General features: G+C 36.3%; 1 protein-coding gene across 10 annotated transcripts in view; it reads right to left on the bottom strand.

Moving 5' to 3' along the window:
- The window catches only part of CASK (calcium/calmodulin dependent serine protein kinase), a 436,118-nt gene that overhangs the window by 19,741 nt on the left and 389,594 nt on the right, over window positions 1-26,783 (bottom strand). For 4 of the 10 annotated variants that reach the window (XM_072615124.1, XM_072615126.1, XM_072615133.1 and 1 more), the window contains 8 exons: window positions 24,917-25,002; window positions 23,214-23,282; window positions 20,635-20,703; window positions 19,172-19,207; window positions 16,771-16,967; window positions 14,178-14,293; window positions 4,880-4,960; window positions 4,699-4,779 (listed from right to left, as the gene is read on the bottom strand). In XM_072615124.1, coding sequence (XP_072471225.1) covers window positions 4,699-4,779; window positions 4,880-4,960; window positions 14,178-14,293; window positions 16,771-16,967; window positions 19,172-19,207; window positions 20,635-20,703; window positions 23,214-23,282; window positions 24,917-25,002 — 735 coding nt within the window. The remainder of the gene's footprint in view (window positions 1-4,698; window positions 4,780-4,879; window positions 4,961-14,177; window positions 14,294-16,770; window positions 16,968-19,171; window positions 19,208-20,634; window positions 20,704-23,213; window positions 23,283-24,916; window positions 25,003-26,783) is intronic. The other 6 variants (XM_072615127.1, XM_072615134.1, XM_072615128.1 and 3 more) reach the window with 3 other exon arrangements.

Genomic DNA, 26,783 nt, shown 5'->3' with positions numbered 1-26,783 from the left:
ACAGTCCATATGTACACAACATACACAAACTTTTAGGTAGTTGTATAGAGTGACTATTCAGATCCACACTGAAATCTGGGGAACAGATATTCCTTATCTGCTTGGTTTTTCCTGGGTGGGTGGACAGACCAAAATCCTTTGAGTGATTACAGACCTCGTCCAGGAGACTTTGCAGCGTCTTGGGGTTTGATGCAATCCATACAGTCTTCCAAAATGGGGTGTCTGGAGAACCTGATCATCTACTCTGGGCTGGATCTCCTCTCAAAGTAGTGAATACTTTTGGGAGCACACATCTTTCCTAACAGAACCAACCATGAAATCCTGGTACAAATCCAAATGGGGCACAGTGGTCAATCTTTTCAACATGTTACTGCAGTCTCTTTGCTAACATTTTATTTAGTATTTTAATTAGAGATACTGGTCTCTAGTGTCCTTTTTCCCTCTAGTCTACTCTTCCATATTTTGCAAACAATTTATTAGAACCAGTTGTTCTTCTAATGTTTGATATAATTTATAATTTTATTGCATCCTAGAAATTCTTTATGGTTTGTTCACTTTTGTTTTTCTTCAAAAGTATGTTAAATTTTCAGCTTTGTAGACAAATAGCTTTTAATACTTTCTTTATAAATGGAAGGAACCGTATAGATTCTTTGAGTTGGAGCTTTATTTTCTGTGTTTAGAAGCTCTGGGTACTTTTCTTGTATTATTTTTTTGCATTATAGTGTTCAAGTTTTTTGATGTGTCCTGTTCTTCTGAGAGCCTTCTAATCTGTAGGTTCTCTCTTCTACCTTTGAGAGTAATTTGTTTTGCTTGTACAGAGAACGTTTTCTTTTAATGTTACTGTTTTTAGCTTCTCTTCTTCTAGATTGTCCTTCACTTCTATGTATCTGAATACCTAATCAGTTGTCCTCTCTTATTTCTTTGGTTAGATGTGCCATCACAGATTCAAGTTCTTTTTTTCCTGCTAATCATTTCTGCTGTGTAGGCCATAAATTCTGCTTTCAAAATTGTCACTTTTCTTTTAAATCACTCAAGAACAATGTGTTGTAGTTCCATGTCCTTCTCAAATCCAGTTTTCTGTTGCTTTATAGTATTTTTTTATAGACACCCAAACTCATTTATTAGATCTGGAGGCCATATTTCATTCTGCTGTTAATATTTGCCCTTTTGGTTTAGCTGCTTATGCTCAAGGTCTTTCTCCTGAGATCTTTTCACTGTGCAGTTCACCTGCCTAGGTCTCTGTCCCAAATGTCTTTTGAGGGGACAGAACCGGTCCCAGATGGACTCTGAGCTTTTCCCCTCAGGCTTGGTAGAGTTCCACAAAGTTCCCTATACATGGGATCCCAACTTTTTTTCTTGGTTCTTCATTTCCCTACCATGCTGGTACTATTGAGCTCTATTTAAAGCCCAGACACATCTTGTGCCTCTGCTCTCCTGCAGAGATCTTTTATAGCATAGAATGTTCCCACTGTGCTGGGGACTGAAGCCTCAGCAAATATCTGCAATGTGAAGTCTGGATCTCCATGGCACTGCAAAGGTAACAAGGGACATTCTGGATGCAGGGTCCTGTTTTTTTTGGCAAGCCCATGGGTTGGGTAGCTAGTATAGTTTTACTGTTGGCAGTGTGAAGGGGAGGTGGGAGAGTGAGCTGAGTGAGCAACAGTTACGTTTTAGTTCATGGAATTTTAACTTTATTTTGGATGCTTGGTATCCCACGCCGTGGAATCAGCTGAAGTTGCTTCATCTTTGGCACATAAGTTCTGTTTCAGAGAGGTTTGACAGATTATGAGGATCCCAGAAAACGTCTGGACTTTCCTCTTGGTCAATGCGATCTATTCTCAATGAAGCTAGATAGTCACTAACCATTTATTTATAATATACTCTAGAACTGTGCAGGGAATAAAAAAAAAAAATCAAACTCACTAGTTGATACTTTGTAGCCTCTCCTCTTTCCCTTTTTTCCTAGTAAATATCTGCCCCACTCCAATCCTGTGGTGCCTCTTCATGATTTTTCAAAGACCGCTGATGGTAGCTTGGTAATCACAGCTGCCAGGTCTTTCAGCATTCTAGTTCACATGAGCTTAGTAGATTTAACTCATCAAAGGATACTTTCTTATTATCTCTCTACTTGTCTTTGGTGATAGCTTTTGCCATTTCCAGTCCCAAGAACCTTGTGCTTGGTAGAGCTGAATAGATCTGCCTTCTTTCTATCACCTAATAATCACCACGGCAGATAGAAATCTGCCATGAATAGACCCTGCCCCATTCTTTGAACCTCTTTTCCCCTTCATGAACAAAAATTTCATCTCTTCTGTCGTCTCTAGTTTTCTCTGGCCTCTGTTCATTCTAAGCTTTAGTACTCTTAATGGTATTTTTTGGTAGACTTACATCTGTGCCACACACTTACTCACATCTCCCATTACCTGCCCTTGTTTCCATGTTCTGCATAAGTTTAAAAAATCTAAGTTGGTTGATGAGTTCCCTGTATATTCCCATTGGTCTCTTTCAACAACTTCCTCTGCACTCTGTCATCAGAATTGTTTGTTTGTTGTTTCAAAATTTCATTTTTGAGATCTTACCATCCACCTTGGGCAGATTCTCCCAGTAGAATTTTAATCTATCACCTAGTGTGTATCCTTTCCCTGAACTCTTGGAAATCTATTCTTCTAAATTCTACGGTACCTGTCAAACTTGGTCTTTTTTTTCTCTAATAATTCAATGGAATTGTCTACCTAAGGATCCCTTCCTTTTTACCCCAGAAATCCTTTAATTGAGGCTCATGTGCAGAATAGATGTTTCCTTTGGTGCTTTTGAACAAGGAAATTGTCATTAAGTCTCATGTCATTTACTGTTTGCTCTATCTTGGGTAGATATTTGTATCCAGCAGATGTCTCAAAAGTTGCAATAACCCAAATCTCCCGTATTCTCCTTCACTGCTGGGCTTGCGATCGGCTTCCTCTTTCTTGCCCAGACGGTCTGCAGCACACCATGACAATATTGCTTCTTTTCTGGTCTTTACTGACCTTCATCCAAATGCTTTCTCCCAAGCTTCCTAACAATGAGTCCTGGAGTTCTTTCACATGAGTACATCTTCTTAATATAAAATAACACACAATACTCTACTCTTTGAATATCCTATTTATTTTGAATAAGGTCAACCCCTTTAGAGTCACATCCCAAGCAAGGGTTTCATTCTACCAAGTAGTTCACCTTGCATGCTACTGACATTTTGTGAATATTTGTAGGTATCTCAGGCAGGTAGGTGGTACAGTGGATAGTGCTGGGCTTGGGGTAAGGAAGACCTGTGTTCAAATCCTGCCTCAGTTGCTTACTAATTGTGTGACCCTAAGCATGCCTCTTAACTTGTCACTTTATTTTTCTCATATGTAGAATGGGAATGATAATAGCACTTCCCTGAGGGATTGTTGTGATGATCAGAGAGATAATCTATGTAAAGTGCTTTGCAAATCTTAAATCACAATATAACTACCAGCTGCAGCTACAGGCTACAGGTGTGACTGCAGTCTCCATCCTTAGGTTTTGTCTCTTGTGAATTTCTGGGTTTACTAATCTTTCTCCTATACTGGAACCACTCTTTATTTTCCTCTCTTCCTTTCCTTCTCAGTTTAATGCACTTTTGAATTCATCTGCATAGCTGAAGCCCATTTGTTAGGTACTCTTTCCCAAGCCAGGAAGTTCTCATTCATCTGAGCTTAAGCCATGGTCTGTCCAGAATCCAAATCTAATTTTCAGACGCCTTCTTTTTAACCAACTCTTTACTTCCCTAATATACTTCTTTCTTCTGAAGCTTCTGAGTATTCAGTTTTGCCCAAAAGTTTGTAATCTTCAGCAGTACTTTCTAGAATCCTTCTGCAACGCCATTTACAGACACAAAAATGACCAGACTAAGGTAGCTTTCTTGTGGTTTGATATGTGTTGGGAGATCCTTTGTCACATCCTAGATCTACTCCTCGGGAAGATGGCAGACTTCTTTCCTGTCACCAGATGCGCTGACATGTCCTTTAGGAGGCTGTCACTCAGTTGTCACTACTCATCTTTTTATTCCTCTTTTACTGGATGATCTCTCCCTTAACATGCACGGGTGCACATTTTCTTTCTTTGGAGGAAAAAAAATGGCTTCCTCTTCAGAGAGGAGTCCACTCTCTCCTCTTTAGAAAAAGCCTCCTATCTGTTACTCAATAAGTAAAGGTCAAGTATGCCATGCTGTTTAGACGTCACTTGAAGTGGTAAGAAGAATGTGGACTTTTAAAAAGTGTGTTTGTAGGGGATCAGAAAACTGCAGTGATCACAACTGATGTTAATGATGCCTGACTGTTTCTTTAGGATTCACATAAAAGAGACTTATCTGGTATAGGCAGAGACAGAAAGCACAGTGTAGGTCTCAGTGGTAGGACGTGGTTCTGATACTGCCTTTGGAAGACTTCCTAGGACTCTAATTATGAGAGCACAGTGAAAGAGTTTTCTTTGTCTGTTTCTCCTAATGCAAAAGTTCCACCTTCTGTACTTCACCAACAAATAAAGCCACTCCTACTTCCATCTAAGTACTCTAAGGAATCAAATTACAAATTCTGAATAAAACACATACAAACAATCTGAATACACATGTTTCAGATTTAGTAGTTTCGAAAAACCCAAAGGGGTCAGATATGATTTTTAAAAGAACAGAGTAGCACTTACGTGGGATAGGGTACGCAAATCTGTCTGGGTGTTTTGTAATGAGTGTGTTTTTTATGTGTCTTCTTCCAACACCATGTGCACCTATTTCATAAAACAAAAGGGGATACTTACATTTACAAACTCAAAAAAATCAAGAAAGTTTTGATTATTAAAACTGGCAAGTAAGTTAAGTCAAACTTACCTAGTAAGACTAGTGTTTTCCTTTTAAATGCTGGCAGTTTTACTACTTCTTCATATGTAACAAGATCTAATTGATCAAACACTAAAAGGCAAAAATTTGTGAAAAAAGTTACTGATTTAAAAGAATTCATGTAACCTTTGTATATAAACATTGCTATTTTACTGTCAACATTATGGTAGTGACAACAATTTTTTAAAAAATTGAAACAAATTATATTCAGATATATCTGAAATACGTATATATATATATATTTACATAAGGTACTTAGAATTAAAAAACAGACATTAAGTCTTACAAGGAAAATATTCATTTTTAGGTCTATGAAAATGTACCTTAAAATCAATGACATCCAAAGATATATTAAATACATGCACAGAAATGTTTTCCTGAAAGTCTTGCATGTTTCTCCATGCAATACTCATCAAATGACACAAACTGATCCACAACTACATGCTTTTCAGATTTTTGCTGTGGTAGAGAATTAGCAATACTATAAAGAAAAGAAATCTATAGATGGTAACCAACATGAATACAGTATCAGCACATCTAATGGTAACTAAACGGAGTTAAATGTCTCCTTTAGAAAATATTCTTTCTAGAGTATGATGAGAAATGAATGGAGAATCAATCTTCAACATACCACTTTAAAACTATCAAGATGATAGCATGCAGAGTTAACTCTTAAATTCAAGAGATACTATGGTAATATTAAATTCAAACCTTTAACGTGCATTTCACAACTACAATTTTAGGTGTAAAATGTTGCTTTAAAAATTTTTTTTATTATGGTCCAATTGAATTTCTGAGTGTTTACCACTCAGCATGAAGGACCCTTAATATGAAAGAGAGTACAACGCTTCTCCTGGATGGCAGAATTTAATCCTTGTATGTTCATAGGAAAAGATGATAGCAACTATTTCAATACAATAAGCATTTTAAATTGAACTGAATTCAGTCATGTGGAAGCAGACCGGAGGCCAGAACAACCTGAGCCTAGAAAGTCTGGCAAACTGGGAGTTCTGTCCTCAGTACATTCTGAAAAGAAAGACTTCTTTAAAAGAAGTCTTTCTGAAACCTTGTTTTCTGTTGTGAAACCAATTTTAAACCACCAGCTAAGTTTTCTAAAAAGGGATACCTACTACTGTTAAAGTTAATGTAATCCTAACTCACAAATCTACTGAAAACTGATGAAACTTTCTGATTTCATTAGGGTCTATGTCGTCTATATCTTCCGCATCCCTGAGAGTTTACACAATGTACCAAGAAGTGAGTGCAAATTTTTCTCTTCTCTTTTTAAATCTTTTGATACAATCTGAATTTTGCATTAACACTTCATTTTTGAACTGCTAATATTATTTTAAAAGAATTTCAAGGAGTGAGAAAGGAACCAAGGATAACAGAGCTGATTATACAGAAAAGCTTCTATGTAGTAAAAAAATCACTTTGCCAAATGTAGACCTGAATTACAATTTTAATATTAGTATACCTCTAATAACTGAGTATCATCCTTCTCAGAGTAAGACACTTTGGAAATTCAGGTTTTTCAGAGGCTACAACGCAATGCAGTGGAAACCTCAAACTTGGTGTTCATGATATTTGAAAACAGGAAGAAACCTCTGATATTATAAGGATGGTAGGTCATGGTAGCCAGTGTTAATGCATTTTTTTTTCTAATAACACTGTATAAGGAAAGAGATAAGGGAGTCTTTGAAATCTTGTGTTTTAAAATAACTCAAAGGCTAGAAAGTTTTAAGAGTTTATGATGTTATTTGCACAAAACTCCTGATAATGAAGGAGCTATTCTGTTATGAAGCTCTCAAGGGTGGGAGGAGCGCGATGGAGAGTTACAAAAGTAACATAGCTTAGGGTGCTATTCTGGGCATTGGTGTCTCTAAGTAGTTTTCAATGAAGAAAAGGAAGGACTGTGAAAGAAATATGACAGATAAGAGTTGGCTTTGAAGACAGAGAAGCAGAGTGGGATGATCGGAAGTTAAGATATCTTAATTCTAAATTCAGCATCTGGGATAATCTATTCTGTGTACAGTACTGGCTAATTCACTTTACTTCTTTGGAAATTAATGGGGTGAACAAGACAGTCTAAGGTTTCTGCCAACTTTCAAGCTCTAAGTTATCAAGTGTAAAATATTTAAAACTATTTAATTAAGCCCACTATAAAAAAATGCCAGGTTTTCTGAATGGGTTAAACCAGTCCTTTTACTTTAGGTTTATTCTATCCTCACACAGCCCATTTAAAAACCACGCAAACGTACATACAAGCATACGTACAGATGTGTTAGATACCAACAAATAAAGAGGTATGGTATATATTTGTGCCCTAACTAGGTTACTAGCAGCAAGAGAAGGTTTGGCTCTGGTCTAAATGAGATCCATACATGGTTATAGGGTTTCAAAACAAATGAAAAAGGACTTTTAAGTACATAAGAGATAAAAGGGATACAAGGAGAGCATTTAAAGACAGAACTTTTACAGTTTCTGTGCTGCTAGCGATAAAGATAAGAGTTATTAAAAGGAAATAGTAAGAAGCAAATAAAGAGGCATAGTCACTTGACGGGTTACTTACATGCACAGAGGCCATTGGGAGTGAGACAGCATGAAAAATGTACAGGGGTCATTGAGAGATGGCTTATATTATATTAGTAAAATAAAAAATATAATATGCACAAAATAAACTTTACCATGCAATATTCTAAACACAAGGCAAATAAATCACATTAAGAAATGACAAATGCATTTCAGTAAAAGTCTGGCGATACCCTGGTATACAGTATAGCAGTCAGTATTTCTAATGCGTGGTAGTAAGCACAATTACAAGCACTTCAGAAAAAGGTATTTTGAAAAGTCTTACATTTTTTTTGAGAAGGAAGAAGTGAAAAGGATTGAAAATTGATACATTAAAATATCACTGAACAAGCCTCTAATATTCTTGAAAATAACTGAATCAGTGAAGAAATCTTTTTTAGTCCATATTAAAAGCCTGATCTGAAACTGATTTACTGGGAGTTCTAAGCACAGAGTGTCTTAGCAGATGGTCACTGCCTTTTCACAGAAAATGAAATTTTTAAAATTTCTGGTTTTGGAAAAAGTACAATTACTTTGAACATCAAATAATAATCAAATTCATTTCCAAGGCTTCAGAAATACTGTCCAATACAGTTTACTCATAACATTACTAATGCTTGGCATTACTACTCAAACTTAGCCACTTCTTTTAAATATTTAGATAATTAACTGACTCTTTTCCATAAGAAAACAATTTCAATATTCATTCTTATTTCAGGAGGAAAAAGTTAAAAATATCTTCAAATATTATATGTAAAACTTACAATTTAAGAAGGCCTTGCTTATTATAATCAGAGAGAATGTACTGGGCACAAATGAGTGAAATTCTAGGTGTGTGGAAGTCCCTTTGCAATTGATTGAGACAGTGACAAGGATGGCGATGGTTTACTGGGGAGCCTCTACCACTGACTCACACACTAATGGGTCTCTGAAACTAATGTCTAGCTGCTCCAATGAATGCATATAACTTCAGAATTTGTCACTGATGGGATCTCCTATTATTTGTATACAGGGAACAAGAAAATGTCCTCTCTTGATCTAGTGACCATCTCATTTAGTGGTGGTGGGGCTAAACTACCAGCTGATGTCTCAAAAAGCTTCTGGAAAAAAACCCCATAGAAATCTACTGGAGGTTTGGGCTTAAATTTTATTGGCAACCAGTTAGTTCAGTTGGTTTAAATTTTGCTGTTGAGGAGTATGGTGTTACTCATTCTAAAAGCATTTGCTAGGTTAATAACAGCTCTTTATATAGATGGCTTATTAAGATAAAGTTTAATATGTGTTGGAAATCTCATTCTGCTAGGAACAGAACACGTGGTATATATTCTTGATTTGCCTTGTTGACAGGACCAACCTCTTGGAATGTTAAAGAATTAATGAGAATTTAGTTTCTGAATCTGTGGGGTTTAATTATGAGCCACAAGGAAAAATCAGTTGGGAAATAAAAAGACAAGAACTTTGGAAGAATGTGATAATGTTCTTAGACTTCCTAATGGAGAAAGAAAGAAAGAAAGGTGAAGCATTATCAAGCCTATGCCTTGGACTCTGGGGAGGCAGATTTCAGCAAGTTCAGAGAAAAGACTGGTACACTGACTCTTGTGTGTACAGTCATTTGCATGTTGTCTCCCTCGTTACACTCTGAACTCCTCGAAGGCGAGGACTGGAGGTTTTTATTTTTCTTTGTATCTTTATTGCTTAGCACATAGGGCTTGTGGCTAATAAATGTTTATTTAACTTACTGAGAGCTAGACTCTAAAAGGGATGGCTCAAGAAGGGTTTGCAGTCTTGGAAGACAAATTTACGACAATACTTTTAAAACCCTGGATCCAGAAAAGGAAGAGGTGATTCAACAGAAGACACTAACGAAGTTGTGCAGAAAGCTCTTTAATGAGGTCAAATTAAAAAAAAGGCACTAAGATCTATGTCAGGAAGGGGAGAATGATCTTGAGGCTTGTGGGAAAGGAACAGACTCACCAGGGCAGATGCTGCAATGCTAACACATGACAGAGAATAAGCAGAATTACTTGAGACTATTTTGTTTCATCTTTTCTTTCACAAGGAATGATCTTTAAATGGAAAGGTTAGAAAAACCGTGGCTAAGGTAACAAGAAGGCTCATGAAATGTAAGGAAATGGTAAAATGACATCTAGCTGCTTTCAATGAGTTCAGATGAACTGTGTCTCCAGGTCCTGAAAAAATGAAGATGAGCTTACTGAGGTGCTATTGGTAATCTCAGGTAAATTATGGAAAGCAAGAGAGATGCTGGAAGATCAGACACAAGAAAATGCAGCAATTTTTATAAAAAAACCAACCTTTGAATTTTGAAAACTACAGACCTGTAAAGTTGAGATAGATCCCCAGAAAAACTCTGGAATGGATTATTAAGCAATTTGAATTTGAGTACTTACAAAGAAAAGAAGTGATCATCAAGAACTAGAACATATTCTCTTACGGCACTGAGAAAACAGAGTTTTCTTTCTGTTAGTTTAATAAATAAAGGGAAAATTACAGGCAGAAAGTCACTGAATTTTAATAAGCAATTTGATAAAGTTTCTAACTGTATCTATGTGGATGAGAGAAACTGGGATTGCATGACATTACTGTTAGATTCAAAGACCACTGAATAAGTATGTTGTTTAAAGGGAACCTGGAGGAAGTTCTTGAGTGGCAAGCTGTATAAGTTTCTGTAGCTGGTTCTGGCCTATTCACGATTTTAATCAATAATCTGATGAAACTGAAGACATATTTAATAAGGGTGGAAAGACTGGTCTAATACTCCAGATGGCAGAATCAATACTCTGAAGTGGAATGCTAGATCAACATTTAGAAACAAAAATTTAATGAAGACAAGATTTAAACTTATGGATATTGGAAAAAAATTTCATTATATGTACAAGTCTAGAATAAGAGAGACCTGGCTTAAACAGCAGTTTGGAAGTCTGGAGTTATGCTGAAACATATCTAGGGATTTAACTGATTACACACTCAATATAAGACAACACTCTGACACGGATGCCCCTAAAGTTAGAGTAATCTTAGGCTGAATCAATACTAGTACAGGATATAAGGGATAACAATTGTCAGAACACATCTAGAATGTTCATTTTTAGACGAAAGGATCGGACAAACTGATATGCACTTTGAGGAGGGTGTCTGCCTCAAAATCGCCTCTGGAAATGAGAAGGCTTAGAGGGACATGATGGCTGCTCTCCACTATTTTACAAAGCTGTCACTCAGGAGGGGGTGGGGTCAGATTGCTTCTGAGGTCCTTTCCAGCACTGTTAGAACATGGCTAACATGGAACTACGTTGTACATGATTCTACATGTATGACTGAGATACATGCCTTCTTAGTGGCTGGGGGAGGGGCTGCAGGGAAGAAGAGAACTTAATTTAAAAAAAGAAATATTAAAAAATAATAAATTTTAAAAATGCAAAGAAAGGAGGAGTAAGACAAGGAAGAGGAGAAGAAGTCAGCATGGATCCATGGGGATCAATGATTATCAGGCAGGAGTTCTAGGGCTGCAGAATTTCAATATAATCTAACAGATACTTAGCAATGAAGTGGGAGGTCTTGGGAGAGAATGAATTTTTTTCAAGGGAATATTAATAGCTCACATTTTTACAGTACTTTATAACTTTTGAGACATTTCCCTCACCTGAGAGGTGGTGCAATTAATGTTTCAGTTTTACAAATCAGGAAACTAAGGCTGATATTAAATGTCTTTCCAGAGTCACACAGTTACCAATTGTTGAGTCCTATAATCCAAATTAGGTCTTTAGGGATTTTTTTCTACACCAGTGGTGTTGAACTCCCAAACTCTCCCCCAAACCCAGAACCCTGAGGGTCACGCATTAACTGAGCAAACTATATATTAACACTCATTATCTATATTTTATCATATTTTTAAAAAAATTGTTAAAAGATTTTTTAAAAAATTGTTAAGAGATTTTCCCAATTACATTTTCATCTGGTTTGGGCTGCACTTGGGAGTGTTCCAGGCTTTAAATATAACATCTCTGTTTTATACCATTTTGTTTCATATCAAAACAATGTTGTTCTAGAATTTGGGTGAGTACAAAACCTGGATGTTGCCAAGAGGTTCAAGATGATTCCTGGATTGGAGGCCCCAAATTCTGGCTTTCTCTTACCTACTAGATGTGTGATCTTGGGCAAGTCGTTAATCTGCTTTTGGCCTTAGGTTCCAAATTTATAAAATAAGGGAGTTGTATATATGGTCTCCAAGGTCTTTTCCAACTTTAAACCTTGATCCTATCTGATCCTACTCAACGCAGACAACCAAGTCCAAGTTTTCTAATCTGTAAAAAGGGATCAAAGGTGTCTGCTTTGCAATTTCACAAGATTGTTTGGAGGACCAGATTCAGATAGTATATAGTTCACTTTTATAAAGTACTCCAATTTTACAAAACACTATTCCCCCAGGACAATTCTGTGAAACTGAGCAAGTATTTTCCCCGTTTTGTAAACAAACAAACTGAGGTTCAGAGAATTTGTGGCTTGCTCAAGGTCACACAGATAGTAAATGGCAGATATAGAAGTAGAACCCATATCGTCTGATGCCAAGTCTTTCCAATAAAGAGTTATACAAACTTTTAAGTTATCATCATTAAGCAGTATTACTGGGTAATATGGTGGACCGGATAGCTGAAAGGTGGCTTTTAAATCTGAGAGTACAGTATTTTTTAATAGTCTATAATCAAAAAGAAAATCCTCAGCAAAAGAACAGTCATACATGTATACCTCAAGACTCTATACATTAGGTCTGGTTTTGAAGGTGTTCTTCATCACCATCTTACCTCCCTGGGACCTTTAGGAGTTTCATCTGTTTTCAGGGGTGAAGAAAAGTGTCTCTAGTCTCTATCACAAGAAGATCACTAGGGAGGAGGTGAGTAAATGGGAAGTGGAGCACCGGAGGAAGGCAAAGTTTCTGCCTATTTTATTTGTCTTTCATTAAAATAGTATTTCACAACTGTCACCAGAACACTCCAAACAATTTAAAAATTGTGGAGCTAACACTTTTCAATCCATATTTAATTTAACTTCTTGTTTTTGTTTTTTTTTCCTCAGATTTGAGAACACTTAGCAATTTAATACTACACTCTATATACCCTTCATTTGTTGTGCATTTAATTGTGTGAACTGGGGATGAACTGACAATGATAACTAAATGATAAATTGACAATAACTAAAACTTGCTTTCTAAATTAATTACAATGCTATTTTAATAAATTTTTGCATTTAAGTTGTTTTTAAGCATTATAATGTATTAACTTTAAAAAATTACTAATTTCAAAACTGTTCCTTGTAAACTGGTAAAATGTCTGAAAATACAGTCAACAATAGATTTAGCAATATTGCTGGTACTTTGGGTCAAGTATTCCACTGAAACATTCTTAGCTATTGATGCTTTAGAACTCCAACCGACACTACTCGAATGTTTAAAATGGAGAGTCATTAAATTACATTCATTCTGTTTTATAATATTGCTATCAAATATGCAGCAATCACATCCACGGTAGGAACTTCTGCTCTGGATGCAGCAGCTGCCATCAGTCACATCATGTGGACGACCCACACCCAGCACAAGGCAGATGCTTAATAAATGCTGAACTGAATTGTTGAAAACAAAGATCAGTGCAGGGGAGCGAGAGTGAAGGAAAAAAACTTCAAATTTCAAATTAAATTATGAAGGCATCCCTATTGCACATCATATTCCCAATGATCATTGCTGATTTCTGAGTAAGAAATAAACTCTTAAGAATCCTTAATAATTATCCTTGCTGAATAAGTATCATGGGAACAATTATCTTTTAACAGAGCACGATGCAGTTCATCTTCCAGTAAGTGTCAGAAATAATGTATTCTTATGGAAAAGGATTATTGGATTCTCTTAGGTTTTACTGTTATACATTTAAGACGTAAGACAATTTCTGAAACCTTGGGAAAAAATCTTATGTCAACATCAGTTCCTCATAACAATTTCCTTATTAGAAAGGGTTACTAATACACAAGTACTGAAAATAAAAGAAATTCCACTCTTTATGTCATTTCATACTTTCTTTTAGGTGAATCTATATTCTGTCATTGTAATGGGAATTCAATTATTGTGCTATAATCAAACTCATATTTGTTTTAGTTGCAAATCTGGACATATATATATGTCTAAAAAGTTGAATGTTTCATAGAACTCTAATGTTGCTTAAAACAATGATGGATGACAGATAAATAAGCCAACTTGTGCGATCTGCTTAAAAAAAGTCACACCTGCTTGATCCTCTTTCAAAATGGAAACCAAACTTTCAGGGGTATGAGCCTGAATACTGCGGAGCTCACTTTCTCCCATATACAGCAAGTACACTTCCACAAACTCAAAGGACAAGAATGATCTACACAGAAGAGCCAGGGGACTGGGAATCTGGAAGAAGGGCTTCTTTTGAGGGGATATTTCCAAGAAGTGGGCTAATCATTTATCTGGCTGTGGTGTAGTTTCATTAATCTTTACAAAGAATATGACTGACTGCTGTGACACCCCTTACACAAAGTGGTCTTTTTCTTCAGTGAAGACACATGAGACTTTTCCATATAACCGGAAAATAGAAGTGGACACAAATTTTCCACAGGAGGCGTTTCAGCTACCTGAGCTGGGACTGAGAGCTCGCATTTAATCTGGATCGAGTGCCATCCGGCATGGTCCTACCTGCGTTGTGCTTTGCTAAGTATTTATCCTTGTACTGCTTCTTCTTCTTCCCGAACCACGTACAGCTAGCCTGCTGCTCCTGCTTGGTCTTCTCCATGGCGATACAAGCTACTCTCCTGGCACAGAAAGAGAAAGACAACTTAGCAGATGGTTCACCCTGGCATAAGCACTGCTGAAAAGAAAACGGTATCATTTAAGGGGCATATGATATGCTGGTATTTATTTTCTGTGTAAAATCAAATTAAAACTAAAAATCATTTAGTTGTAGAATTAAATTATCTTAGCTATAATTTAATTCAAAAATAATTTAAAAGGTATGAGATGTATTCTATGGAAGTTTCCTAATTACATTTTTAGCTTAGGCTAATATTAAAACAAGTATGAATTTCCTCACAAGAGAAGGTGCAAAGTATGTATTATAACATGGGAAATTACACATGATCTGGAATAAAAGTTTTCTGTAACTTACCACATAAACTGTGAATTGACTGTATTCTGTTAAGAATTCTTGGCATGTCAATATGTGGTTGATCCTTACATATAGATATTCCAGGAGGCATTAATATTTTTTCCATGTATTGAGTTTGTGGGATCAACTACATTTCAGCAAAACCTGTAGGGGCACCTGGGTGGTTCAGTGAATAGAGCCCTGGCCCTGGAGTCAGAAGGATCTGATTTCAAATTCAACTTCAGACACTTGACATTTACTAGCTGTGTGATCTTGGGCAAGTCACTTAACCCCGACTGCCTCACCTTTCCCCTCAAAGAAACAAAAACCAAAACCCAAACCTGCAGAATTACATATTTAATTGAAGGAGTGGGCAAACCTTGTAGTGCCATCCCATCTATGAAGGGTCCTATAAGTTACTACTAGAGTGTGGCTCATGAACTCCAAGTTTCTAGCTCTTGAGTTCTTTCAAAAATCAGATTTAGATCTCAGAAGAAATTGTTCACAGCTCCACTTTCCAAAGTACTGTACGATTTGAGTTTAGGCTATCTCTTGACATGGGGTGCCTCTATAAAATAACATGAGATCCTTTGAAAGAAAAATATAAACAAGGACATACGTAAAAATAACAAACGTGGCCCACAGTCACTTGGTCTTAACAGAGAAAGTGAACGCTTGCTCAGTAGATGATAGCTGTGCTCATCACATAATCAGTAATTTCTACCATCCATTTGCATTGAAAATGAGAATGCCCATACACTGATCTTTTCTACAATATAAAAAAAGACCCCTAAGGTTTTATTGTATAAAATCTATGAAATTTATGCTCTAATAGAACTTCCACGGCAAAGTGTTTCTGATATAATGTCACTGTTGGAGGCTATCCTTCTTGAATTACTCCTTGAAGTTGACCTCAAAAGCAGACATGTTAGCAGTGCCCAAAGAGGCTTTCTTTAAGGTTTGAAGAAGAAAAGATTTCATAAAACTATGCCATCACTAATGAAAACAGTTATCAGGTCTCTTAAACACAGCTACAAAATTGTTTAGGTGAATGATGTGATTGGCTAAAAAACGTTTGGAGTTCACAGAATGACTTAATGTTATGCATATGATATGATAGTTAAAACACCCTCACAAACGTGGGTAGCAGTAATAACATGGCTAACACACGTAATCAGAAGCCACGTTCCTCGCTCCCATTTACCTTCTTGCAAACGGAGCTGCTAACACGGCCACCACATCTGACTACAAAAGTCTTGAAGGTGAGACTCATGTTACAGAGAAAGTGAAAGGTTGTTCCATTACCTGGGAACCACAATATTGTCGAAGGAACCAACGCGTCAAAAAAGGACTAAGCACTCTCCGGGTCTGTGAACAGACTTGGAGCAAGAAGCGCTGGAGATGATTAAAGAATTAGGGACAGACCTCTTTGCAGCAGCTTAGCCATGCTCACACAGTTCTCTCAGGCAAGTGTAAAAAGGTTTGAACTTTTTTTTGGAGGGAGAAACTGAGAAACACTAAGCTATCTTTTCACTTGAAACTTACTGGCACAGTGCAGCAGGACACAGTAGTTAGGTAATGTGCACTACACAAACAGATAGCCATGGTAATAACAGACCGTACAAGGAATCTGCATTTTACATCGTCAGCCTTTCTTTTGCAGAGGTTCAGGATATATAACAACTAAAAGTTCACTTTGCTCATCCAGTTCTTCACTGTCTATAAAATACTTTTCAATACAAGATACATTTTTGAGAAAAATGGTAAACACAGAGAAAATAATTTGATTATCCTTAAGGGCAAAATATATTTTAAACCTAAACATTTTGAATGACCTAGACTCAATGAATATGTGATTTTTAATGAGGGGGAATAGGAAAGGGAAGTAGTGTATAATTTAAGAGTCTATAATAAGTAGTCAATAAAATTTTAAGACAGTCATAAAAATGGTGAATTCTCCAATTCATCATTAAGGGATTGATGGGACACTGCAGATCTGGATTCCTTAAATTCCTAACCACAAACCATTTTTGGTCAGTGAGGCAAAAGTACATATAACCAAACATGTTATATAGTAAAACAAATTTATAAATGGCGCCAAAAGTGAAACATATGGCTTTCTTTGCACAGAAAACAAAAGCCTACCATTCTTGAAGTTCAGGAGAAGGAATGAGGCCTGCGGTGCCGTTTTTAGAGTTCTCCAGTTTACCCTGCCACCAATTGTGGTCATCCTTACTAATAATCTGGATAATGTCACCGACTCTAAATCGGATACCAGCTTCCTTGCAGGGGATGAGGTCATCCTTTGCTGGGTCATATTCAAATTGTGCTCTTACATAGATCTACAAAATAAGATTTTGTAAGAAAGAGTGCCATAGAATATTCTAGTAATCACATAACACTTAAAAAACAAAAAGAAACTAAAAAGATGAAAGTAAAAATGACAGATGAAAATGAAGAACAGAAAAGATCTAAAACCAGGAGTTAAGTGACACTACTGTAATATGGATGATCAGGACTTGATTACCCCTATTACATTCTTTCATACCTAAAGGTTCTAAAAGTAGCAAATATAAACTTTCTCAGCTTAATGTTGTTATAAGGTTTTATATGAACATTTAACCTTCCAGAGTTAATGAAAGTTTTCCTACTGAAAATTTTATTTGTGCGTTACCCTTAAAAGAATAAGTCTTAGTTTATGGGGACGACAGTTTTTAAATACTCAGAAGGATTTTTAAAGTTTAGCATGAAACTTGTCATTTTTAAGTCTAAATATATCTTAATGATACTAGTATTAAAACAAATGATAACACTCCTTATCAATACTCACTTTACCCTTAAGTCATCCTACACAGTAGAAGGAACGGTAGGTTATAATCACGTCAGAATTGGAAGTGTTTCCAAATAATAAATACCATTCAAGGTGCAGGTCCTTGTGCTATTTTGCTTTTCTGGTGGGTAGACAGATTCTCCTTAGTTATTTCTTTTTTTGATGTGCCAGTGCAGCCCCTGAAACATCCCTTAGGCAACACAGCTCGAGAGCTGATTTTCTAATGAAGGTAGCCTGACCTGATTCTGCAGCTTATCACTTGTGTCACCTTGGACAAGTCATTCAACCTCCGTGAGCCTTGACTTTATCATCTGTTAGAAGAAGGGGTGGCACTGTATTACTTCTAAGAGTGGGTTTATCTAGTGAACACTGTGAAGTAAAGTAGACAACACATGTGTTCAGCATTTTAGAAATAAAAAAATATATAAGGAATTTCTGTTGTTGTTCAGTTGTGTCCGACTCTTCATCACCCCATTTTGGGGTTTTCTGGGCAAAGATCCAAGACTGGTTTGCCATTTCCTTCTCCAGCTCATTTCATAGATGAGGAACTGAAGCAAACAGGGTTAAGTGACTTGCCCAGGATCACACAGCTAGTAAGTGTCTAAGGCTAGTTTTGAACTCAGGAAGATAAATCTTCATGACTCCAGGCTCAGTGCTCTATTTCCTGGGGCACCAAGCTGTCCTAACCATTATAATTACATGGTTGGCATATGAGAAAGGTGCACAATGACAACTTTTCCCTAAGGATGTTAAAATGCAAGTACTTCAAATCAGGTAACAGACAATTAGAAAAGGAACAAACCAGAAAAGGAAATTCTGGAATTCAAGTACTGATTAAAACTACTGTCTCAGAATACTTTACTAAGAAGTTGGTTATGCCATGGGTGAATTGTCAGTTTTCAATTTATATAGGAGAATTTTATAATTCCATTATTTATTATTAAATCTTAAATGAAAATCCAACAAAGTTGTAATTTGCGTAATGATACCAAAATGTAAATGGTTAGGTCACTGTAAAACCAATCTGACTATTTCATTATTTTAAAAGTTTGCTTCTCAGAAATTCAGCCTGTAAAAATAGCCAAATTCTATATCTATACTTAAAACCCTGTGCTCTTTTAAATGTTAGCAATTGGAAAATGGTTTTCCTGGTGGTAAGCACTAGGAAAAGCATATTTTGGGCATTTGTCACGATTGTAAAACTGTTAAAGAAGACAATTTTGAATCTCTGCCCTGCTGACTCTGCTCTGGTATAGAAGGTGGGTTGTCTTTCATTCTTAATTTTATTTTCTATGTCCCAAAGACTTTTAAAACTCCCTTTTAAACTTAAGAAAACAACTTTGAGGTTTCAATCAATGAACGCTTTAACAATTTCCCTGCATAGTGTTTTTGTTCTTATAATACTGTTTACCACTGGATTCAAACAAAGGATTTAGTTTCATTTCCACCTCAAAAGTCAATACACAAGGCTGAATTCTTAATTAGAAATACCAAATGTCAGGTTGAAATTACAATAACGATCAGTTACAGATATGTACATAAAAAACTCATGTAAAGAATTAGTCACGTATAATGTGTTAAAATGAAACGATGCCAGCTTTTAAAGCTTAAATGTTACACATCAATATGCAAAGGATGTGGGATGGAAAAGAATAAGAAGGGACTGGCTATTAGCAACTAAGTTTAGAAAAGTTTCTACAGAGGATGTCTATTCACCTGTCGTCCTTTTGGTTGGGTAGTTGATGGCAAGTCCTGTAGAATAAAGCCAACCCAGGTGAAAATTTTTCATTTTACTTTTCAAGAGCACAAGGCAATTTGTGTGTTCTGTTAGTTATAAAATGGTAAAACACAAGCCAGATTTATATTTTAAATATGAAGTATTTCTCAGAAACACTTTATTTAATGAAGAAATAAAACCCAGGCCATTTAGCAGCAAGCTTGAAGAAAGCAGGTAAATTTAAGCAGACAGAAAATGTGCTTTTAGGAAAAATTCAGCATCTTCAACACAAAAGCACCTGCAACTGAAATTCCACCTCCCCTCTTTGGATAAAAATTAAAAAATAAGAAATAAAAGAAAAGATTATTGCCCTTTTCAACTCAGTAATGGTAATGTATTGGGTTTTAAGAAAGTTCATTATCTATATTAATTTTGACCATCTGAAATGTATTAAATATTAAACAAGCCATAAATTACTGGAATACTCTATGTCTATTTTGGAAGTTCAAAAACAGTTGACAAAATTTTAATTATTCTCTGTAATTCTCTTTTTTTCACAATGCCTTAATATGAGTACCATGCAACTGAGACTATTTTTAAATTTTTTAATGTTATTTTTATATGTTATTTGCAAATTTTATACAGCTGTTGACATATCTGAGGACATTTAAACTGCATTATCAGAGTGCTAAGTATTCAGAATTAGATGAATGGTAGCAATAACACTATTCTATAAGGTATGTCCTGCCACCTCAAATGACTGCATACCTTAAAGTACTTAATCAAAACCATTCCAAGTTTTAGGACAGCTTTTTTTTTCTTTCTTTTAAGAAACACTAAAATCTCCATATAGCATCCCTGTTCCCCAAGTTCACATGGAATATAAAGTACTTTGTGTTAAAGATGTGATGACAGCTTGGCTTATAGTGCAATCTGAAGCCAACTCCTTCTGCTTTTCATATCCAGGCAAGGCTGAGAGTTCACAAAAATTGTGCACGTATCACAGCAGCAGAGGGCACACCAATTCGTAAACTTAGATAGCGGAAACTAATACACATTGGGAATTATCTTTCAAAGCATAAAACTTCAAAATACGAGAACACCCAAAAATGTCTGCTCTGCAACGTACTTGTTTTTTCACTTGTTTAAAAAAACTGAAAAAAATAAAAAAACCTTTGTTTAGTTTTCAGAAAAATAATACCACGGGGTAGGCTGGGAACATTTTTGGAACATCTACAACCGGGGTGCATTACAGTTCTTTGAATTTAGTTCATTACAGTCTTTTTTAAGTGAGAAGAAAATGATGAAACATTTTCCAGGAACAAACCATGTTGCAGTTGTTGTGGCCCTTGTACATTAGCAGAAGGACAATATTCCCACTGAACACATATGACTAGAACAGTGAGCAGGTGAGCACCAACAAAACGTTCACACTTTGGCTGTGTGTAACTAGAGGTCTTACCGAAACAGAATTGTTGGTGCTGCTATGACCATTAGCTGGGGACTGTCTGGAGGTAGAGGGGGAATCTCTCTGAAATAAGACACAAGGTTCATTAACACAACACTATCACAGGAGTACAGATATTCACATGAACAGTTACAACCACAACCTGACAACCATTTTTGGGAGGTTTCATGTATGGCATTTCCACATAGATTTGCAGAATTTCACAGAAGCATGGCCTGATGTTACAAAAATGAAGACTACAAATTTCTCAAGTAAATGAAGACCTCATTCATTAACCCACTTGTTTTACTCTTCAACATTCTGTAACATTTGATTTCCTTAAGAGATACCCAGGAAAGTGACAGAGACTAAAATCCCAACAAGCACAACTGAAAAGCAGGCCTAACTATATGACTGCCGTGCTAAGGATGTTAAATATGATGAGCTAATGCATTAAGAAGGACTCTGTACGAGTATTTCTAAATTTTGAGATCCTTCATTGTTGAGGCACGGCAACTCCTGAAAATACTGGCAGTATTTCAACTTGCTCAGAATTTTCTTCAAAGATAATGTTAATTTTATGAGAAAATAAGGGTAAAAAGAAGTAGGAGTACTCTTTTAAAAAATTAGCAGATTGATTAACACTTCCAGTTCTATTAAAATGTTCGCTTGTTGTTAAAGTTCTCAGAAGTAAAATTCACCTATGCTAATACTGCTCTGTCCAGATTACACTGACAATCAAAGTTACCACACTTAGAATTATTCTCAGGCCCTTTCCTGTTCATTTTACAGACGCTGGTTTTCTTGAACACCAAATGAAATAAAAAGAGAACAAAGTAAGTGGAGGAAAAGATCGTTAAATAAACCTGGTTTTGTTACCAGTTTTCTTTAATGTTCTTGGCAATGAAAAATTAGCATGTTACATATGTGAGAATATTTCAAAGATAATTTCTGTCACTTTTTTTTAAAGGAGAAGTAGCAAACCTTCTAGAGAATCCCTACACAGATATATATATATATATATATATATATATATATATACACACACACTACAAAATTACGTGTGTGTGCGTGCGTGTGTGTGTGTGTGTGCGTGTGTGCGTGCACTCGGGGAAAGGGAAAGTGGAGGTGGTGGCAGGGGAGAGAGGCCGTGTAACAGAAGGAATGGGTCTCTAAGTAAGTAGCCTTTTTTTCATAGAAGTTCAGAATTTTTAACACCGTATTGTTGCAATGGACATAAACCCCCCCAAATTTTGATCATATTATGGTACCAACTAAAAGTGTCTTTTCATGAATACTTTAGCTTCTCAAGAACGTTTAAAATTATTTACATTTTTCACCTTTTCCTCCCTACCCACATTGTTTTATTCTGAACACCAAGTTTTACATGGGATCCTGGATTTGTTTTTAATCTTTGGGGATATACCCTTAATTGAAGTTCCAAGAGCAGCCACCATGAAGCGCTCAAGAGCTAACGCGGTAGAACCCACACTAGATCTGTTACTAATAAACATGTTTATGGCTCATTAAAGATCTGCAGGAAAGAGTTACCCTCTGTATACAGCTTCTTTTAGATACCTTGGAGTCAAATATTAAGCCCTTTGTCTTTTTCCCTTTGTAATTTGTAGGGTTTAATAGGAAAGAACAGAAATAATATTATTCTCTCAAATTCCCATGTACAAATCCATTTTTCCAAATAACCTCCAATAAATTGACCATTTAAAAATCAACTTCATTAATTCACACTTTATACCAATGTACATAAATATTTACAAATTTTTAAGGCAGTCCTAGTGTGAGAGTCTCAGTCACACTAAATGAATGTGCAATATGGAGATTGGTACCATTTATATAACTTATTTACATAACTTATGTCAGACTGTACTCCTACATAGGAAAAGCATCCTGTCTAAAAGTCATGCCTTTCATTTTATTCAATAACTAGACTAAAACTAGATTAATATCACACATGGGAACTACCTTAACAAATTTAATTTTTCAAAAACATTATAAAACTAACTTTTTAACAAATCCACAAAAGGCCTGTATTATCTATCTTCTTTTAGTAGTTTTAAGTCATCGATTTAGTATTATATATGAAACTATTCAAGAAGAATTAATTGTCACAATCATTTGAATAAAACTCCTGAAACTGAAACAGGATGTCAAGTCAACTCTTTACATTATGAGATCACTTCTCATGTTCTTGGAAAGAAGAACTATTTATGAGTACTTAACAGGGAAGTGAAAAGTTCTTCCTGGAAATATTACTGCAATTATGATCTTATTTCTTTCTCTGAGAATCTATCTTTTCTACCATATGTACAAAATCATTAGGTAAGGACTCTCTCCCTTTAGTTTAGATTTTAGGTTGCAAAGCATTAGTCAAGGGGCTGATGAAATCCATATGGAGCTTCACTGAGTAGTCGGGTGGGACCCACTCCTCTGTTCCGTTATCTTTGTTGTAAAATTGGTGTGCGTGATCTAACAGCACAGGCAGAAACAATTTTCCAGAAAGCAATAACATTCAGCCATCAGCAGGCAGTTAGTTACAGGACTGAGAAGAAATGGGAATGGTTCATTAGGTTCATTACCTCACAGGATGAAGACTGAGTGCGGTAACTTGGCACAATCTTGAACGTAATACTCCCCCGCATTTCCCTCTGGAAAATAAAGGGTTTTTTTTTTTCTTTTCAAGTAAATGTTGCAGGAAAACAACCATCCTAAAAAACTACTTAACATTTGTGAGACAGTCAATGAAGGCCTCAGCATAGACATTGCATTCTATAATAAAAAGTGAAGTGGTAACAAATTCTAGTTTACATTGTATCCTATGAACATAAAAACTAAGGTTTTTATAAGAGAGAGAGAGAGAGAGAGAGAGAGAGAGAGAGAGAGAGAGAGAGAGAGAGTTCTTAAACTCACAGTCAGTTAGTTTCTAGGAAAAGGTCCTCAAATGATTTAACTAAAAATTGATTTCTTCAAGGAAAATATGATAGGAGGTTACATTCTTAACTAATTTTAAAGAAATGATCCAAAACACCAGATCTAATCTGCTATAGACACTTGTTAGTATTAACATTTTTTAAGAAAAGGTCACTTGATAGTTTTTAAAGAAACTGATCTGGGAAGCAATTTCTCTCTTTCTCCCTCATAAACTTGGAGTATGAATGGCTAAAAAGGAAGTTTACCTTACACCCACAGTATCACAGAATAATCAAACTTCTTGCTGTGATGATACAGCTGATTATAACCAATATGCACTCGGTCAACCAGCATTTATTAAACATTTACTATGTACTAGGCACTGTGCTAAGCAGTGGGAATACAAAAAAAAAGGTAAAAACATACTTCCTGTACTTAAGAAGCCAACATCAGAAGACAGCATGTCATAACTCTAGACATGAGATACAGGGCGAACTGAAGGTAATCTCAGAGGAAAGGAAGTAGGGGGAGGGATGATAGCGGGAGAGGTGGAAAGGGGGCTGGGCAAGGCCCTCTTTAGAAGGGATTTGAGCTGAATATTGAAGGAAGTCAGGAGGCAGAAGTAAGAAGGTAGAGCATTCCAGGCAAGGAAAACAAGCAGGGGAAAGGCACTGGGTGTGAGTTGGAGTGTCACATATAAGGAGAGTAAATGGACCAGGGCAGAGTACAAGAAGGGGACTAAAATGTAAGAAGAATGGAAAGGTAGGAAGGCGCTAGGTTGTGAAGGGTTCTAAATGCTAAATAGAGTACTTGAAATTTGATCTAGGCAATAGTAGGGAGCCAGTGGATTTTGCTGAGCAGGGGATAACATGGTAAGACTTGTGCTTGAGGAAAATCACTTTGGCAGCGGGGTGGAGGATGGACTGGAGTGGGGAGACTTAAGGCAGGGAGACCAACCAAAAAGCTACTCTGTCAGTTCAGGCATGAGGTGATAAGGTCTGCTGCTGGACTGGCCTCTGCGTAAGCAAGCAAGCCGTAATCAGCAATCTAGATAGCCATATAGGAGATTTTCTACGATGTTCATGGCAGGAAAATGGAGCACAATAAGTAATTTACAAGTACAACGTATTAGCAAAGGGGGCTTTATATTTTTGTTTGGGAAAACAAGGGTGTAGAGAGAATATTGAGACAAAAATGTTCAGGAAGAATAAATGTTTCTACATTCTCTTAAATGAGAACCATTTCTCAAATATCTGCTGATATGAAGGTCAAAGTCCACGTTAATAAAGCTAAAATACGTGATTTTGTGAACTTGGAAATAATCTCCCCACCTCCCTGTCCCCAATCTTAGAATTGCTAGCTATTTACTTACAAGCATTTTTTGCAGCTGTTCCACTGTTTGGTTTGCTACACTGATACCATTTATTTCTCGGATTTCATCACCTACATGAAGTGTACCTAAGTAGTTAAAAACAAAAGTTTTTACTTCGATTAAGACAAAATATCATATCAAATAAAGAAAATGAAAACATCAAAATATGAAATGAAAGTATTTTAGAAAGAGACTCCAATTTGTCTCTAGCACAATGAGAGGCAGTGTGACAACAGTAGCTAGCCAGCACTGAAGTCAAGGAGACATAAGTTTGAACTGGGCCTGTGAAAGAATGGAAAAAATGATCTTGAACTTTTGAGTTAACAAGTTTCTTATCAGGTACTATGTACAGTTTGTCTCTGGGAGTTGTTCTGATTACAGCAGAGTAAAGCAGGTCTGTAGTAGTGTTAAGATATAGAAAAATTTTCAAAGTTTCAAAGGTGATGACACCTTACTCGAGTGTTTTCACTGGACATGTAACTGCTTAAAACTTTATTTTAACTTACTCATCTCCAGGTTTTCAAAAATGAGTCTTTATACTAACATGAAAAAAATTATAGAAATTCAAAATTCCCAAAGGTTTGGCCTCAAAACCTCTGTAACAACCTAAATGTGAGAATATCCTATGATTGCTACTGAATACTAAAACTGGAAGTTCTACTATGAAAGGAGAGAAATGGACTTATAAGACTATCATAAAATAGTGAATTAAATAAAAGTCTGCCAAGCATTTCACTGTTTTATTCATTTAAAATAATTGGCATATATAGCATCACATGTTAAGCCAGGGAGTTTTAGAGCTCTGTCTCAGAAAAAAGGGGACACAACTGACCTCTTCTATATCTAAGAATTAAATATGACTGGAAGATCTCATTATATAGCTGAAGTAAAGAAGACCTGCTATGGTCCAATGTCCTCTTTCCTTGTGGGCTGGAAATGGGGGGAAGGAAAATCCACTTGGCTCTTTGTACTCTCTTCTGTGAGGACTGTGAGGATGCAAATGGATAGAGTGCTGGGCCTGGAGTCAGGAAGACTCAACTTCCTGAGTTCAAATATGGCCTCAGACACTGACTACCTTGGTGACTCTGGGTGGATCACTAAACCATACTTGCCTCAGTTCCTCATCTGTAAAATGACCTGAAAAAGGAAATGGCAAAGTTCTCTAGTATCTTTGCCAAGAAAACCCCAAAATGGGTCATGAAGAGTCAGACACAACCGAACAACAAAATAATACTTTCTTCTATGAGGCCACATATTTAAAAAAATAGATTCTACTTGTTCAGTGATCTTGAAGGTCCATAGTGCAGCACTCAATGGTCTCATCCCCTATTTTTCTTCTATCAGTCTGCAGTCTTTTTTTTTCTTTTTTGGATATACTGCAAAAAGGTTAAGTTCTAGGACTGAAGGAAATTCTCCTTTTGCACAATTGCAACTTGTGGTTTTATGTTTTTCTACAATATTAGCAATGGCTTAGAAGTGCAGAGGAAACAAAAGCCACAGTATGGCCCAAACTAAAATGAAGGTAGACTGGCGATGGTAGGGGCAATTTTAATCTTGTTACTCTGCTCACCAAATGTTCCTTAACAAAAGCTGATAATTCTCTTTTTGTACTGCTTCATCATGAATCATTCCATATTATTATTTTTGTATGCGTCTGATCCCTCCTATTATAGTGTAAGACATGTGAAGGCTCATAGGACCATAGACTTAGAGCTGGAAGAGACTTTGAGGTCATCTAGTGTATTAACCTTCCCCCCCCAATAGGTGCTGTGTCTTGTTAATCTTCGTATCTCACAAAGTCTAGCGCAACACCCTATATGACGCAGGTGCTTAATGCTGAAATGACTGGTCTTACCATGCTTCGGCC

Source organism: Notamacropus eugenii, chromosome 5, assembly GCF_028372415.1.
Source record: "Notamacropus eugenii isolate mMacEug1 chromosome 5, mMacEug1.pri_v2, whole genome shotgun sequence".
Taxonomy (NCBI): domain Eukaryota; kingdom Metazoa; phylum Chordata; class Mammalia; order Diprotodontia; family Macropodidae; genus Notamacropus; species Notamacropus eugenii.
Note: the sequence above shows the minus strand (reverse complement) of the source record. Positions and strands in the feature narration are given on the sequence as shown.